This window comes from Rhamphochromis sp. 'chilingali' (assembly GCF_963969265.1).
Source record: "Rhamphochromis sp. 'chilingali' genome assembly, chromosome: 14".
NCBI lineage: Eukaryota > Metazoa > Chordata > Actinopteri > Cichliformes > Cichlidae > Rhamphochromis > Rhamphochromis sp. 'chilingali'.
This window is the reverse complement of record NC_137941.1, coordinates 20912768-20928527: the sequence shown is the minus strand read 5'-3', so window position 1 is coordinate 20928527 and position 15760 is coordinate 20912768. Positions and strand designations below refer to the sequence as shown.

Here is a 15760-nt window from a genome sequence, read left to right as displayed (position 1 = left end):
CTTCTGCAAACACTGATTGAGTTCTCTCAATTTCAATTAAAAAATTCTTTGAGGTGTTTGTTATGTTATTATCCGAATAATTGCATTCCTTTTCTGACAAAGTCTGTAGTCAAATACAATGTAAATAAAGTTTTGCTTAGTTAGCTTTTATTGGCAGCGAGAGCCAAAGTTTTAACAAAACAATCTTGTGAACATTCAAGAGGACCTGTTGTGTTTTCCTATCACACGTCACCACAGTGGAATTTAAATCAAACAATTGAGATGTAATCGAAGTGCAGACTTTCAGCTGTAATTTCGAGGGTTTAAGAAAAATGTTGCATTAAATGTTTGGGAATTACAAATATTTTTGAAGTTCAGATACTCTGCTAGATCTTGATTTCACCCACCTTCAGCTGTAGCTTGTTTGTGGCGCATCCTCTGTCGGGCAGAGACCAGTCAACTGACTTAGTGATTGAAGAATATCCCATTTCTTTGCCTTGATTTGCTTTTGTACATTGCTGTGCATCACTATGCACTTGGCCAGAGAGATTTAGCAGCATTTGGCTCAATCTGAACAGAGACTATTGCACTGTACATTTCAGACATCATCCTGCTGTTTCCGTCGGCAGTCACATCATCAATAAGCTCTAATAGGCTGGTTCCACTCACAGCCATACACAGCCATGCCATAAAACTGCCTCCTAAATGTCTGATGGATGATGTGGGATTGGGGCGTGAGCTGTTCCTTCTTCTCTTTAATTTAAGAACATGAGACAAAGGGAACTTAAACACTGGCTGATTTGACCACTCAGACCCACAAGGTGAAACAAATACAAACAAACAAACAAAGACGCAAAAACAGTTACTTCAAACTTATAATCAGACACAACTGGTTACATACCTAAGCTAAATTATAAAGATGAATGGATTAATTACCCACCCTCCTGTGATGCTTGGTGTAGCCCATCCATCCATCCATCCATCCATCCATCCATCCATCCATCCATCCATCCATCCATCCATCCATCCATCCATCCATCCATCCATCCATCCATCCATCCATCTTCTTCTGCTTATCCAGTTCAGAGTTATGGATGCCAGTTCACCTCAACAGCTAACTGGTACCCCTAACGCTGGTGAAAGAATAGAAATAATTTAAGAAATTTGAATATAATACACAAAAATTAACTAAATATGCATACTACAAACAGGGTTCATGTGTTCCAACAGTAAATATGAGTATGATATTTAAACTCAAGATTTACGTGTCATTATTTTTGTTTCTGTGTGCACTGTATGAAGTGAAATTCAGATAAACTGTATAAAAGCGAGGGTGCATGCAGTTATTGACTTCATAGCTGTGTGGCTGCACAGATCCAAAGACTTCATACTAAACCAAACACTCAGTATCAGGCGGTTATCTGTGAGAGTAGACATCATCGCCTTCTGTTTGGCCAATCAGACCGAGGCTGGCTTAAAGGTTCAGGAGCTAAAACCTCTTGTTTCACTCAGAAGATTAACCAAGGGGGCTGCGTCAAGTCCAAGTGCCAGAAAGATTATTTTGATCCAGGTGTCATGCAGAGCCACTGTAGAGTCTAAGAATCAAAATACAGAGTTGGAAATGAGCACAACAGGTTCAATTTAACTCTCAGTGACAGCGTGAGTGTTCAGAGGTGGAAAACAGCCCTGCAGCAGTAAACTACCAAAACACGATTTACTGTATTATCACACTTTTTACTCTTCTGCAATCCCAGCAAATGCAGACTTAAAAGAAAGCTGCACTGTTGCTTTTTTAATCTGCTCTATTCAACCTACAAGAAATATGTGAAATGTTCAGGGCTGTCACAGGTGTTAGGCACACACTCTGTTCATTACAGCTTTGTCCCTCTGTGTGCCATTTCCAAGATGATTCGAGTATTTATCAGAGTCGAGATTGTGATGGTGAAAAGCTTTGAGCGTTCTAATTTGAAACCACTCTTTTTTGCCACCATTTGCATGCAAAGAGATAAAAAAAAAAGAGGATGAAGGCCAAGGAGATATGAATTTGGAAGTAAAGGCCATCTTATGAATATAGAACTAATTCAAAATTTTCACCACTAAATTTCACTTTTCTACCCCCCAAAAAAGACAAAGTAGAAGTGAAATAAATCCAAATTAAGCAAAGGCAAAGCTTTTTATGGGCATTTATCCTAAAACGGCGCACGGGAGAAGAGATTGCTTTAACATCAAGAGAAAACAAAAGTGGATGCAGCTGCACTCAGCGCTTAGAAAACGTTTTTGGTCGAGCTAGTTATTACGGCGGTGGAATTAATGTCAGCTTCTTGGAGCGAGTTTCTCTCTGGGAGTTCAGATAAAAGCCCGGTTCAACTGCAAGTGCACTTTGATGGCCATTTTCCAAATAGCAGAAACGTATGCACACACTGGGGGTGGAAGTTGTGGTTGGGCGGAAAGGGGGGTAATTTGGAGAATTACCAAACACTGCAGCCATTTTGTTCTTTGAAAAAAACATTTGAGGCAATTTTTAGTAAAGTTCTGGAAAATTAAAGTGGCTCGAGTCGTGCTCAGAGAAGCATATTTTCATCTGTCTTATCTGCTGCATTGATACAAGACAACTCAATTTGCATTTATATTAGAAAATGATTTGGGGCTCAACATGGCCCCATCTGATGCCCCAGAAAGTGATGCCTCCCTCTATGTCTCCAGCGCGAGAGACAGAGGCCTCGGATAGCGCTGCGGAAATCAGAAACAAATCGCGGTGCACTTTTGCAGAGGGGTCAAACAACAGCACAGACAGCATGACAGCAGTCCGGATGCTTCTAGGACAAAGACAGGCTGTAAACTTGGAATTTTTATGAAGACAAGTTATCTGTCTGGCATGGTCACAGGATACAGTCATAACATGGAGTGCAAAAGATAACTTGCACATCAGCATGTCGTAATCTGAAAGATTATAATATGGAGATTTTTGTTCATGAAGGTCACCTGGACTTTTTCAAAAAAATCCAACACACTCCTCCATTTCCATCATTCACTAATCACACTGTTACACAAATATGGCACAAGCAACAGACCTAAAAATCCAGGCAGGTTCAATGTAGGTCATCACTGTGTGTGTGTGTGTGTGTGTGTGTGTGTGTGTGTGTGTGTGTGTGTGTGTGTGTGTGTGTGTGTGTGTGTGTGTGTGTGTGTGTGTGTGTGTGTGTGAGTCACAGGAAGCACGTTGGTGGTTTTGTGTATGGCACAGACATTCCTTGAGGCGTAGCGATCTCTAAGGAGAAACGAAGGCAGGCTCTGAAACATCAGATTCCGTATCTCAGCCTAGATGAGAAGTTGGGATCCGGTCAGGCACATGTCAGGTGTTTTTGTTTAAGTGGGCGGGAGGCGAGCGATCAACGGAACAGAGGACAAAAAACTTTGAATGACAAACATAATGAGGCACCATATTCAGTTCATAGAGGTGACTAAATCTCCCTTAAGATCCTGAGTTTGCATGTCCTTCATCTCTGGTTTGGTGTGCATTTGTCACACTGATGTATGGAGAGAAATAATAAGACATGCCAGAGCACAGATAAGTCAGTCCATCACACCTTACTGCTTTATAGCCCTAAAGTGGGCCAATGGCTGGAGCTCAGAGTGCAGGCAGAGCTCACTTGGCACGTCTCCCTTGCCAATGGGAGTTTAGACTTTCCTCCCTGACCTGGTGTTTGGTGGAAGAGAGCACTTTACTTCTCCCCGTCTGCTCTCCCCGTAAATGTGATGTTCACCCAGTGTGGGGGTCACATCATGTGTGTTTTGGGAAAACACAGTAAGATTAGTTTTGCAGTATTTCAACATGTTGATCTCACAATGGTTGCTTGGGGGCCTACACACATCTCTAATCGTCTGGGAGGTGAGGTGAGCACAGCCCATTTAATATAGCAACACATTTATGTTCTTCCACTTCAACAGCAACGGGCAGCAACATGCATGGATTTAAACACTGCAGTGCTTCACAGAACTGCATTGTATTTGACCAAACACGTGTAAACGAGCCAAAATCCTCCCATCTGTCACTGTCATGCTTTGACAGCGACCCATAGGGAGCAGACTTGGTGCACTAAACAGGCTGAAATGTGAGCTGCACATTTATGTTTTGACTACAAGGAGCTTGTGATATCGAGGCATTTGTTTCTGAAGTTGTCCTTGTACATCCAGAGGTATGTGCAAAGAGACAGTCTACGTGTTGTTGTTTTTTTTAGTTAGTTTCTAGAAAACGTTCAGTGTATTTTTTATTGTTTGAAAATGTTTAGCTTTGGTCCTTTTAAATATAATTTTATGGAGGACATGCACTGCAGGCAGGATTTAGGAAACTTAGTACAGGTAATATAATAAAAACACAGAGCATTTGAAAGCAGTGGACGGACGTTCTCGTAGGTGTAGGTATGTATTGTTTTTTTTTATTTTATATTAGTTAGTTTTCTAAATTCATAAAATCATTTCACTGAGTTTTTCTCTAAACTGTAGCGTAAATTTTTATTTTTACTTTAATAACTTTCTTAAACATCTATCTGGTTTTAATAGATTAATTGGCAACAAGAAGACGGTAAAAGTACATGTTCAAAGTTTATCATCACTGTAAAACTTTCTCTCACCACTTGTCCTGATGCCCTGACGGGGTGAACTCCGCAGGTTGTTGAACACACGGGACTTAGAAACTGTCAATTTGTCTTCAAGGTGGGGAGCAGCTGGTATTACATGTGTAAATAGCTGCACGCCAGGGCTCTAATGACGGATGAGGTAGATGAAGGTTGAACATAAAGTTTAGGATTTATTCCAAGAAAAGAACAAGTCACAGGCAGTCCAGAAACAGGTGAAACAGGAAAAACACTAGGGACAGCACACCTAGTGGGATGATTTGACAAAGGGCGAGGGGAGACAATGACAATGACAATAAATGCATGAAGTAATGAGGTAAGAGTAACTAAATGCCAAACACACTAGACACAGGTCACCAAAATAAAAAGAGGAAATAACATCACTGATGGAGGCTTTACACAAAAAGGTGGGACACTAGGAAAAAGTCCAAAAAGCCCAAAAGGATTGGGTAAGAGACCCAGGACCTTAACAAAAGCAAGGGCCTACATGTGGATCTCTTTGTCCACTTTCTTCTGCTCTGAGGTTATTTTCAAGGTGAATGTTGTCTGACCTCACATGACCTCTCTGTACACCTCCCTGTCATCATCATCCCAAACCAGACTGTGTGCTGATGTCTTTTTTGGGAAACGAGTCGTGAGCCATGACTTCTTTCATCTGAGCTTCTGACCAGGGCCAAAGACTACTGTGGACTTTTGTAGGGCAGCTGGAGGGTCTACTTGTTGTTGTCTGGTGTGGTGGACTCAACACTGGTGTGGTTGTCGTGCATTCCAATGAGGGCTCGTTGCTGGTGGGCTGTGGTCAGTAAAGAATCACTGGAAGAGTCTGCTGCCGCTGTGAGTTGTCCATCTTTTGTTGTATGGTGGTGGTGGAGGCAGTGGAGGTCAAGACTTTCCTCAGAGCCTCAGTGTGACCATTCTGACTAGCCCGAGGAGAGCCGTGACCAGAATTTATAGGTTTCATCCTTTCCTCTTTTCTCTTTTCCTGAGCTCTTCTTTAGATTTCTCTCTGTCCCTGCGTCACATTTCCACACACTTAATGTCTTCAGGTGATTTTGCATTTCAATAAAATCTTTCATATTTTTCTTGGCTTTTATCTCCTGTATTCTATTATGTTTTTTCCCTTCCAACTACATTAGAGAAACTTTATTTCAGACACTGTAGTCCATTTGAATATAAAAGAACGGAAAATTAATAAAAGACGACATGAGGACAAAACGCACTGAATTAACCGACATGTAAATTTCTGTGTAAGATTTGTAAGCAACCCATGAAAGGGAACATTCATATCACATTTAGGTTACACTTGTCAAATGTGACCTCTGAGCACAACAACCAAGATCCTGAATGCATCATTATATGCCACCCATCAACTTTCATATCATTTATTTGCACTGTATGAGTATGTGCTCTAAAAACATCATCCATCATATGGAATTTACAGACTAGTGCATTTGCTGCTGCATACAGTTTACCACAAGGGTGCATCATCATCATCATCATCATCATCATCATCATCATCATCATCACGGAGATCATCCCTGATGATGTGACCCAAATATCTAACTTTAGTCACCTCACTGAATATTTGCCTCCAGTCCACCTTAGCTGAAGCGATCATTACTACATTATTTTTAAGGGTTGAATTCAAAATCAAACTGCAGCTGCTGCAAGCCGTCAAGGAGATCAGCAAACATCAAATGATTAAAAAGGCTCTCTTCCATCACGATCCAGTATCCTGCTTGTTTGGTGTTTTAGAAAGATCATCTCTAAATAAGCTGAACTGAACAGCTGACAGACAATATCCCACCTCAATGAACCCCAGAGTTTTCTAACCCCATCAGATTTGCTTAGTTTGATGTAAGTAGCATCCTTGTAACTGGTACTAGTTTACCATGAATAATACAACAAAATGCTTTTAATTGAATCAATAGTGCTGTCTTAGCTGCTGTGTATTAGAAGAACTTCTTTCAGAGCCTGTATGCACACATCAGTGCTGTGTTTATTTTTGAAACCAAGCTGAATATTAGTGGTTTTATATTCTCGAAGCCTTGACAGCATGCTAGTCAGAGCAACTGGCCTGTAGTTTTCTGGGCTGGATTTTACTTAACCAGTTTTGTCTGTGAAAATGTTCTATTTGGTACCAACAGAACAGTTAACATGTAGTCTGGTAGGACGCCACGCATTAACAATACAATGTGAGTAATGCTGAGATTCTTCTGCACAGATCAGGGCTCCATGCTTTGTTCCCTGCCAAGTTCTCAACAGCACAGCACACTTCATCCCGCCTAACAACACACTCATTGTTAGAAACCTCACCAACATTAAACTTATCGCTTTTAACACAGTTAGGAAATTCCCTACAAAGCTTTTCTCCACATTTCAACAACATTTTCAGCCCCAGAAATCCCATCAGGACTGGCTGCCAGAGGCCTCTTACTATTGTTAACAGCCTCTTTCCAAAATTCATACAAATTATTCTGCAGCAGCTTTTTGTGCATGGAGTTTGCCCTCATGGCATGCTCATTTCTTTTAATAAAGCACCCTGCACATTTAAATCTTGCATTCGCACATTTCTTGTGTTCATACTCTGGTCCGTATCGAGCTTTACCTGATAAAAGCCACTTTTTAAAAGCTTCTTCAGACTATATAGAGTTCAGATCCAGGGATATGATTATATGGTTTTAGTCCTTTTTTGAAAGAATGGTTCAGCACCATCATTAAAGCCTAAATCAGTATTGTGACTTTGATTCTCCCATTTAATGTTTTTGGCATCAAATGGTACATCAATGGTGCCTTTATCGGTCTGTAAACTGTACTTTCATTTCCCTTTTTCCCCCTTTTTTGTAACTTGTCAGTATAGACAGACTCACAACACTAAATGTCGTAGCCAAAGGTATGTTGTCTGCTGTGGCCAGGTCATTTAAGAACCTATTAGATATGTCCTGCTAAATGTTTCTCCTTGTGGAAACCTAAAATGTTTTAACCGAACATGTATAGCACTGCTCCATCTCCATATTATTCCTGCACATGAAACCACATTTGGAGCCATGTAATCCACTGGCTTTTCTTTACCATACTTATTTCCCCTGCTCACAAATTCCTAGTCTGGTCTTCATCTCTACTACAGTGTTTTCAACACAAATCTAGACTCTCAACCAAGAGAAACAGTCACAACAGCAGTAAACCTTAGGGCGACCTAAGAAAATATATATTTTAAAAAATTACAGCAATTATTTTCAGATATCTCACCTCTGAGAACAACACAGTCCATTCCTGGAGATCCTTGTGGAGCTGGTCTGGGGTAAAAAAAAAAAAAGGTAAGATCTCTTCATCTCTTAACTTTCCAAGGCAGAGGCTCACAAAGCTTTTCCAGAATAACCAGTCACTGCCCATCTCAGACTCCAGATGGGATCCCAGTTCTGTCATCACATTTGTTGTGGAAATTTGAAATAAATCTCAGTGCACACAGCCAGGTTGCCTTTGTTACAGAATATAAGTAGTTTTACTGCTTTATTGCGTCTTTTATTGATTTAGCTTTATAGTATGCTTTCATGCGTGTTTGTATATATTTTGCATGCTTTTATTTTGAAGTACTTTTCCTATCTACACCTTAGTCAAAGATTCTCGACACCTGCTCACACTGCATAAAAGATTGTGTCACAGAGCATGTACAGCAGTGGCACATGCAGAGCTTCAGCAGAGAGAGCCCTGCTGAAGAAGACTGGTGGAGGATTTGCACGCAGAAAGACATTTCTAAGCGAGATACAACCAATGGAAAGAGTAATTTCTGTGGCAGTTGGTGCTAGAACATCTATTTTAAATGGTAAATGGTAAATGGCCTGTATTTGTATAGCGCTTTACTTAGTCCCTATGGACCCTAAAGCGCTTTACACTACATTCAGTCATCCACCCATTCACATACACATTCACACACTGGTGATGGCAAGCTACATTGTAACCACAGCTGCCCTGGGGTGCAATTTTAAGACTTTTGCACAGTCAGCTTTATGAGTTTTCTTTACATTTGTAAAAGGCTCAAACAACAGTACACACAGCCTGACAGCACTCTGTGCACACCTCTGTAAAGTCATAATATAGGGAAAACCTTTCAATCTGTCATGGTCAGATAGCACACTCAGAATATTGTGTGCAAACGCTACCTCGTACATCAGCGTGATATATCTGAAAGATTATTGAGTTTCACTCAGGGAGGTCAGTTTGACACAGAGAAAAAGCAGAATCATAAAAATCTCCATCACAATAGTGATGATGAAAAGTTACCTGGAAAATAAGGGGGAACAGAAAACTTTGAAAGATGTGACCTTCACTAGCTGGTCAAATTAACAGCTCTCCTACACTGAGGAGACCATAAAGCTGCTGAGTCATCAGTAACACGTGAATATGTAACTGATGATTTCAGCAGCATGAAATATAAGGTAAGCGGAAGCGAATGGATGGATGGATGGATGGAAATATAAGGCCTGGTTCAGAGCCAGATAGAGGCACTGCATAGGTCTTAAAAGCGGGACATATTGGATGATATATGGTGACATTTTGTCATAAGTATACGTGTTATCTCCCTATTTAAGAAACCGAAATGAAGCCAATATGACAATCCAGAAGCTGGACTTTGACCAACTTTGATGTATCTCCAGAAGAAAATAACTGTTTAAATATTTAACCGTGTTTTGTTTGCAGCTTGACAAGAAAACACCATCCAAAGAAAAAGAGAGGAATGTTGTACAGATTGTATCAGGAAGCAGTCTTTTGATAAATAATGTAAACAGTGACCAAGTGACAAGAAGCTGTTGAGACGTAGGTGTATGAGTTATTGGCATACATCGCCGCCTCCTGAAAAACATCACACATGAACATAAGCAATATACAGAGCATGTTATGTTCAATAAAGATCATTTATGCTGAGTACAAAATGGCGAAATATTGTGTAGCTGAGCTACATAATTCATTTTCCTTTTACAAGTGCTGTCCAACCTAACGTTTTTAATAGCTTCATATTGAATTCCACAGCACATCCAATAGAAGTCAATTGTTAACCAGTATGATTAGAAAAAATCCACTTGATGGCATATGTGAAATCTCTTTATGTTGATGTTAAGTCGTGAGTTATACTGATCTTTAAGGCATCTTGATATCATTCTGTTACCAAATGCGCAGCGTAACCTCAATTTTACGCACTCCTTTGGTGTCAGCCTTCACTGAAAGGCTGATTCCTTCATATCAATCATATTCTTGGATTCCTACTTAGAAAGCATGTGTATGTAAACATGTAAATAGCCCTCCCAGCCTCTGAGGGAGGAATATGTTGATTTTAAGTGCCTTTAACACAAGTGTTCTGTCAGATCACACTATACCCACCATTCTTTAAGCCTGTGACGCACGCGTGAGCAGGGAGGTATCGTTTATAAAAGCAGCCAACAAAGGCATGATTATTAGGACTGAAATAGTAGACTGAAGACCACCGATATGTCGCTGGAGGAGTCGTTCTTGTTAACCCCAGAGGACAGCACACTTCTGCTCCTGAATGTTTCCAGGGTATTTTGGGAGTCCGCAGGAGAGCAGCAGCACCACTTCAGCATCTGGCTCCCTGGTATCGGCATCGCTGCTATCTACGGGATCATCATCATCGTGGGGCTGATTGGAAATGTCACTTTAATGAAGACGTGTCTGTTGGTGAGGTCCATGCGGACGGTGCCCAACTTATTCCTATCCAGTCTTGCTCTGGGGGACCTGCTGCTACTGGTGACCTGCGCGCCGGTGGACGCCAGCCGGTACTTGGTGGACGAGTGGCTCTTCGGCCGCGTCGGATGCAAACTGATCCCTTTCATCCAGCTCACCTCTGTGGGAGTCTCCGTGTTCACTCTCACTGCTCTCTCCGCTGACCGGTACTTGTCACACAGCCAGTCTGAGCTACTATAACTCTTTGTGCTGTTGTGTTAACGGCAGGATAATATGCTTACAAATGATGGAGGGAAATGCGCTTTTACGCATGGCTCCAGCATCGTAGACACAAGATGTAGAAAGTCTAATTTTAAAACAGTCAAATTGCATCCAAAAAAATATTTTGATTATTTGACTGTTTGTGTAGTTCAGTTAATAACTCCTCTTTGTAAATAGCTCTTAGAATCAGTGCCAGGCAGATGTTTTTTTTTCTTTCGATTTATGTTTTAAAATGCTGCAGGAATTTTATAAATAACAATTTGTTTAATAAATGAAAACAGTATATGGTTTAACATATTTGAAAAAACAAATCTATATTTAGAAAGCAACCTGAGCTAATCTCTATTAATCTCATGCTCGGTGTTCATATTTGCCCACATGCAACAACAAGCATGCACCACTGCAGTGTCTCTGAATCCTCTGGGTTAAATGAAGAATCGGTTCTGTTGGTTTAAATGAGATTTTAGAGGAACCCGATAAACATCAGGCTCTTGTTGGAATACTAAGTGCGCTATTATTTGTATAGATTGATTAAATATAAATAAAGCTTCACACTTGGGGGCCCGTACCCCTGCACAGAGTCAGAGGCGAAAAAGAAAAAAGAATGATCTGAGCAGAAAAATGGAAAAATATCTGTCTGTCAGACTCTTCTCAGATCTTTGAGAATTAAACAATGACTTTGTTGCCCCAGAAAATCATGAATTCAGTACAAAGAAAACATTTTCTTGTTGGTTAAACCAATCATTAAAAAATATTATTTCATTCTCCTGTAGTTGCCAAAAGGGTTTACTTTGTTTGGTTTTTTTGTTTGGTTTTTTGTTTGTTTGTTTTGTTGTTGTTTTTTGAGATATTGACTTCACACGTGCATAGATGAGTCCACGTCCGAGGATTATTAGTCACTGTGCTGAACTAAGATCAAAAACGGGTTCCGGGTGAAAATTGAAGTGAAGCAAATGTCTGAAAATATGTCGAGGACGCTTTTAGTTTCCAGTGTGTTTAATTATCCTGCAAATTTAATAAAGACACAGGAAGATCGTGACAGTTAATCAAGCTGATTGCAGCGTAGCCATCAAAGTGTTTTTCTGTTTGTTCACTGCTTTGCTGCTATTAAGATATCTTGTAGGAAAACACTGAGCCACAGTTGGAGTATTTAACACCAGCTGTAATTAGCATTCTGACTTCCGCCACAGGAGCTTTTCTCATCTTCTGCTTCCTTTCATTCAAAGCCTGCTTTAATTTTCTCTGCCACAGAGAGATAATTTGGTTTGATTAGAAAAAAATCAACCGTGCCTGCTGTTAAAAATCAGCCATGAGATAATCGTTTCTCTTTTTTTTTTTTTGTGGTTGTTTTTGATTGCATGCGTAATGAAGAAACTGCACTGAGCTCGTCTTCATTCACAAATGCTGTTTCTTCCTCTAGGTACAAGGCTATCGTCAAACCGCTGGACATCAACAAGTCCAGTGCTGCTCTAAGCATCGGTTTACGCGCAGGGATGATCTGGCTGCTCTCGGTGACTCTGGCTGTGCCCGAAGCCGTCTTCTCCGACCTGCACACCTTCACCACCAGCCACACCAATGAGACGTTTGTGACCTGCGCCCCTTACCCTCACGCGGGGGAGCTCCACCCGAAGATCCACTCCACCGCCTCATTCCTCATCTTCTACATCATGCCCCTCTTCATCATATCTGTCTACTACTGCTTCATCGCTCGCAGTCTGGTCAGAAGCTCCGCGGACATCCCCGCCGAGGGACACCTGCACTTTCAGAAGCAGGTCAGACCCCGAGCTCTTCTTATTCTGCTCTGAAATGCAGAATAGATTCATCTTTTTGCTGTTTTTTATTTTCTTTTTGAGGATCATTCTGTTCTGATCTGAGAAGATTAGACATGGGACTCACAGGGCTTCACACAATTAATTAGCTTACCACTGGGTGCAGGGGTAACAGCTGTATCCAAAGTCTTAATTCACTTTAATTGGCACATTTTATCCAGATTAACATCTTCAGGAGCTGGAGCATTTGTTGCTGGGACCCTACTGATCCCCACTGTCCATTAAAGTTTCATTCCTACTCCAAAAACCCAGAAACTAACCTGCACTGGGAGCCCAAGGATCAGTCAGAGGTCAGTTAGTTGGCTGAAAGGCGATTAGAGGTGGACTAATTTGTCTTTATTTCAAAGCCAACAGAGACAAAGAGAAAGAAACTGTGGACATGATTCACACTAACCATCAGGTCATCTTACTCGTCTATCATAATACTCCGAATTCTCAAATTTGTCAGATACTGAACCACATCTCTGAGTTTGCTGAGCACTGTGAAGATGTTAAACTGGGTCTCAGTGAATGAAGGACATTTTTCACTCAATGCACTAAAATCAAACAGTTATTAAAGAAAAAATTAGGATGTGCTGATAATGAAAGTAATTGCTGGCCACTGTCTGAAAACACATTGTTGGGGTTTTGTGTGTGTGTGTGTGTGTGTGTGTGTGTGTGTGTGGGGGGGGGTTAAGGTTTTTTCTTCTTTTACTCATCTGGTTGCCTGGTAACGTCTCCCAGTAAAGGAGTCCCTGAACCCCTGATTAACTGCAAATTATAGTTGAAAATTAAGGTTTAGTGCAAATTTAGAAAAAGAAAAAGAAATTCACTTTTTTATCTGCCAAAGTGAAAACTTCCCTTCAGTTCACAAAAACACAAACACAACCTTGGACTGTAGACTTTTATGTCTAATGAGGCCTTTGTAATGGTGTTACACACTGGGTTAATTGCTTAGTAAAGTCCTGTTTTGAAGCTTCAATTTAAAAGTTCTGGCCTTTGCCATCCTAGTTTTGTGAAACCAAGTGTGACAACTTCACATTCATGATCCATTTATGCTACAGTGACTGTGTCCAATATTCATATGTATTTACGTACATAGAGCCTATTCAGAGGGTTTTCAACCAACGCAAATGTACTCAAAAATCCCAAATGTTTCTCAGCATGGATGATGCTGTGATTAGTCAACATATCGGGGTGACAGGGATGGGAGCAACAGCAGAGTTCACCAGAAATGTGAACAAATTTTTTTTTTTCTATTCAGGCTTGTGTTGATCCAGTTCTTACTCTACCAGGGTGCTGCAGTCTATCCCTGATACTATAGGGCGAGGGGCGGGGTACACCCTGGACAGATCACCGGCCTGAGAGACAGACAACCATTCACTCTCACATTCACTCTTATGAGCAATTTAGAATCACCAAGTAAACCAACCTCACTAACTGCATGTCTTTGGACTGTGAGAGGAAGCAGGAGTACCTGTGAGAACCCACGCAGACACAGGGATAAACTGTGTCTCATGTCTGCGTGGGTTCTCCCCACTCCACACAGAAAGGTCCCGACCAGATGGTGGATTCAAACCCAGGACCGTCTTGCTGTGATGCAGTCAAACAAAATACAGCATGAAAACAGAGACAGAGGCAGGAGTGAACACTTTGTCTTTCACTCTTCTCCTCAGCCGACTGATGGACCAGCAGCAGCACAACCTGGAGTATCTACAGACCAGCTGCACCACATATTTCTGACACTGTGCCCATATGACAACATACAGTTTCTGCATGTAGACAGGCCACGCACATACTGCGAATGTGATAGCTTCACTGAACAATAATTTCTCCACAAGTCAAACTGTTAATGCCAAATGATTCTCTACAGCACACCTTGCTTTATTGCTTCTTTTACTCTAAATTAGATCCTCATTTATAAAGTATATATCATGAAAGACTCAAAAACACCTTAAACAAGCGACTGAGGCCAAAACTTTATCAGGAAAGTGTTCACCGAGGTTATAATTTCAGGGCAAAGTTAGGTAATCTCCTCACAGACTTCTATACAGGCAAACTTCTCTTTTAAACCAGAGGAGTCGCCCCCTGCTGGCCATTGCATAGAATCATTTGGCTCTACTTTTCAGACCTAAAGCTCCACCCATCCATCCATTTGATGCAGAACTTACTGTCTCCTCTCTCTCCTCTCCTGTCAGATCAGGTCCAGGAAGCGTCTGGCTAAAACTGTGCTTGTGTTTGTCGGCTTGTTTGCGTTCTGCTGGCTCCCGAGTCATGTGATCTACCTGTACCGCTCCTACCACTACAACCAGGTGGACACGTCGCTGGGCCACTTCATCGCCAGCGTGTGCGCTCGCATCTTGGCCTTCACCAACTCCTGTGTGAACCCATTTGCTCTGTACCTGATGAGCAAACGCTTCAGGAAACACTTCAAAAAGCAGCTTCTGTGCTGCTCCGCTCCCACAGAGCTGCGCAGCCAGAGCAGCAGGAGCACAGATGTAACGACCGTCTGAACCAATCGGTGTTCATGAACTTCACGCCCATGCTTTGGCAGGATTTGAGCCACTTTTAAGTTCAGTAACATGATAGAAAATTATTATATCATAATAGTACCTGAATTTAATGAATTAAAGATCCTCTGAGGTCTAAGTTGTCGTGATGACCCCAAACCAAAGTTTGAACAGTCAGAATATGTAATTTTGGTTCTTCATACATTGTTCTCCCAATTCTAGACAATCAGAAAACAAAGAACACATTTAAAACTTTTCAAGTTTCAAAACTTTGAAAACTTTTGTTTTGGCCTTACATGTGGTCAGGGTTACCAAAATGTAACTGTATAAATCATATCTGTTAAAATACAAGCAGATGTTATGGATAAACTAAAACCACTGCTTAGTGTTGCAGGCTGTGCCTGCCATATGTTACTGTATGAGGAAATGTATGATGAGTTGATCTCAGCGCTGCACAAAAATAGAAAGGCAAAAAAAAAAACATACACTCACGAGCAACTTTGTTATGTACACCATACTAGTACTGAGTTAAACCAAGTTTGATGGAAAAAGATACTAGTAAGAATTTTCAGAGATTTCTCTTCACAATGATACAACAACATCACAGAGTTGCTGCAGATCAGGTGCACATCCATGATGTTCTAACACATCCCAAAGCTGCTGGATTAAGATCTGGTGACTGTGGAGGCCATGTGAGTACCGTGATCTCATTGTCATGTTCAAGAAAACACCTGAGATGATCTGAGCTTTGTGACATGGTGTGCTATCCTGCTGGAAGCAGCCATCAGTGTCATAATAGGATTGACATGTTAAGCAACAATACTCAGGTAGGCTTGAGTGTTTAAATGATGCCCTGGTGGTTTTAAGGGAA

The 15760-nt window shown here is 41.1% G+C and overlaps 1 protein-coding gene across 1 annotated transcript; it reads left to right on the top strand.

Annotated features, from left to right (window-relative positions):
• Positions 1 to 10097: 10097 nt before the first annotated feature.
• On the top strand, positions 10098 to 15006 carry LOC308409829 (gastrin-releasing peptide receptor-like; the record flags this gene model as incomplete). The annotated part of the gene is made up of 3 exons (XM_080902828.1): positions 10098 to 10516; positions 11992 to 12343; positions 14578 to 15006. The coding sequence occupies 3 exons, from the start codon at positions 10098 to 10100 to the stop codon at positions 14890 to 14892; spliced, it is 1086 nt and encodes a 361-aa protein (XP_080758954.1). The 3' UTR covers positions 14893 to 15006.
• Positions 15007 to 15760: the final 754 nt, after the last annotated feature.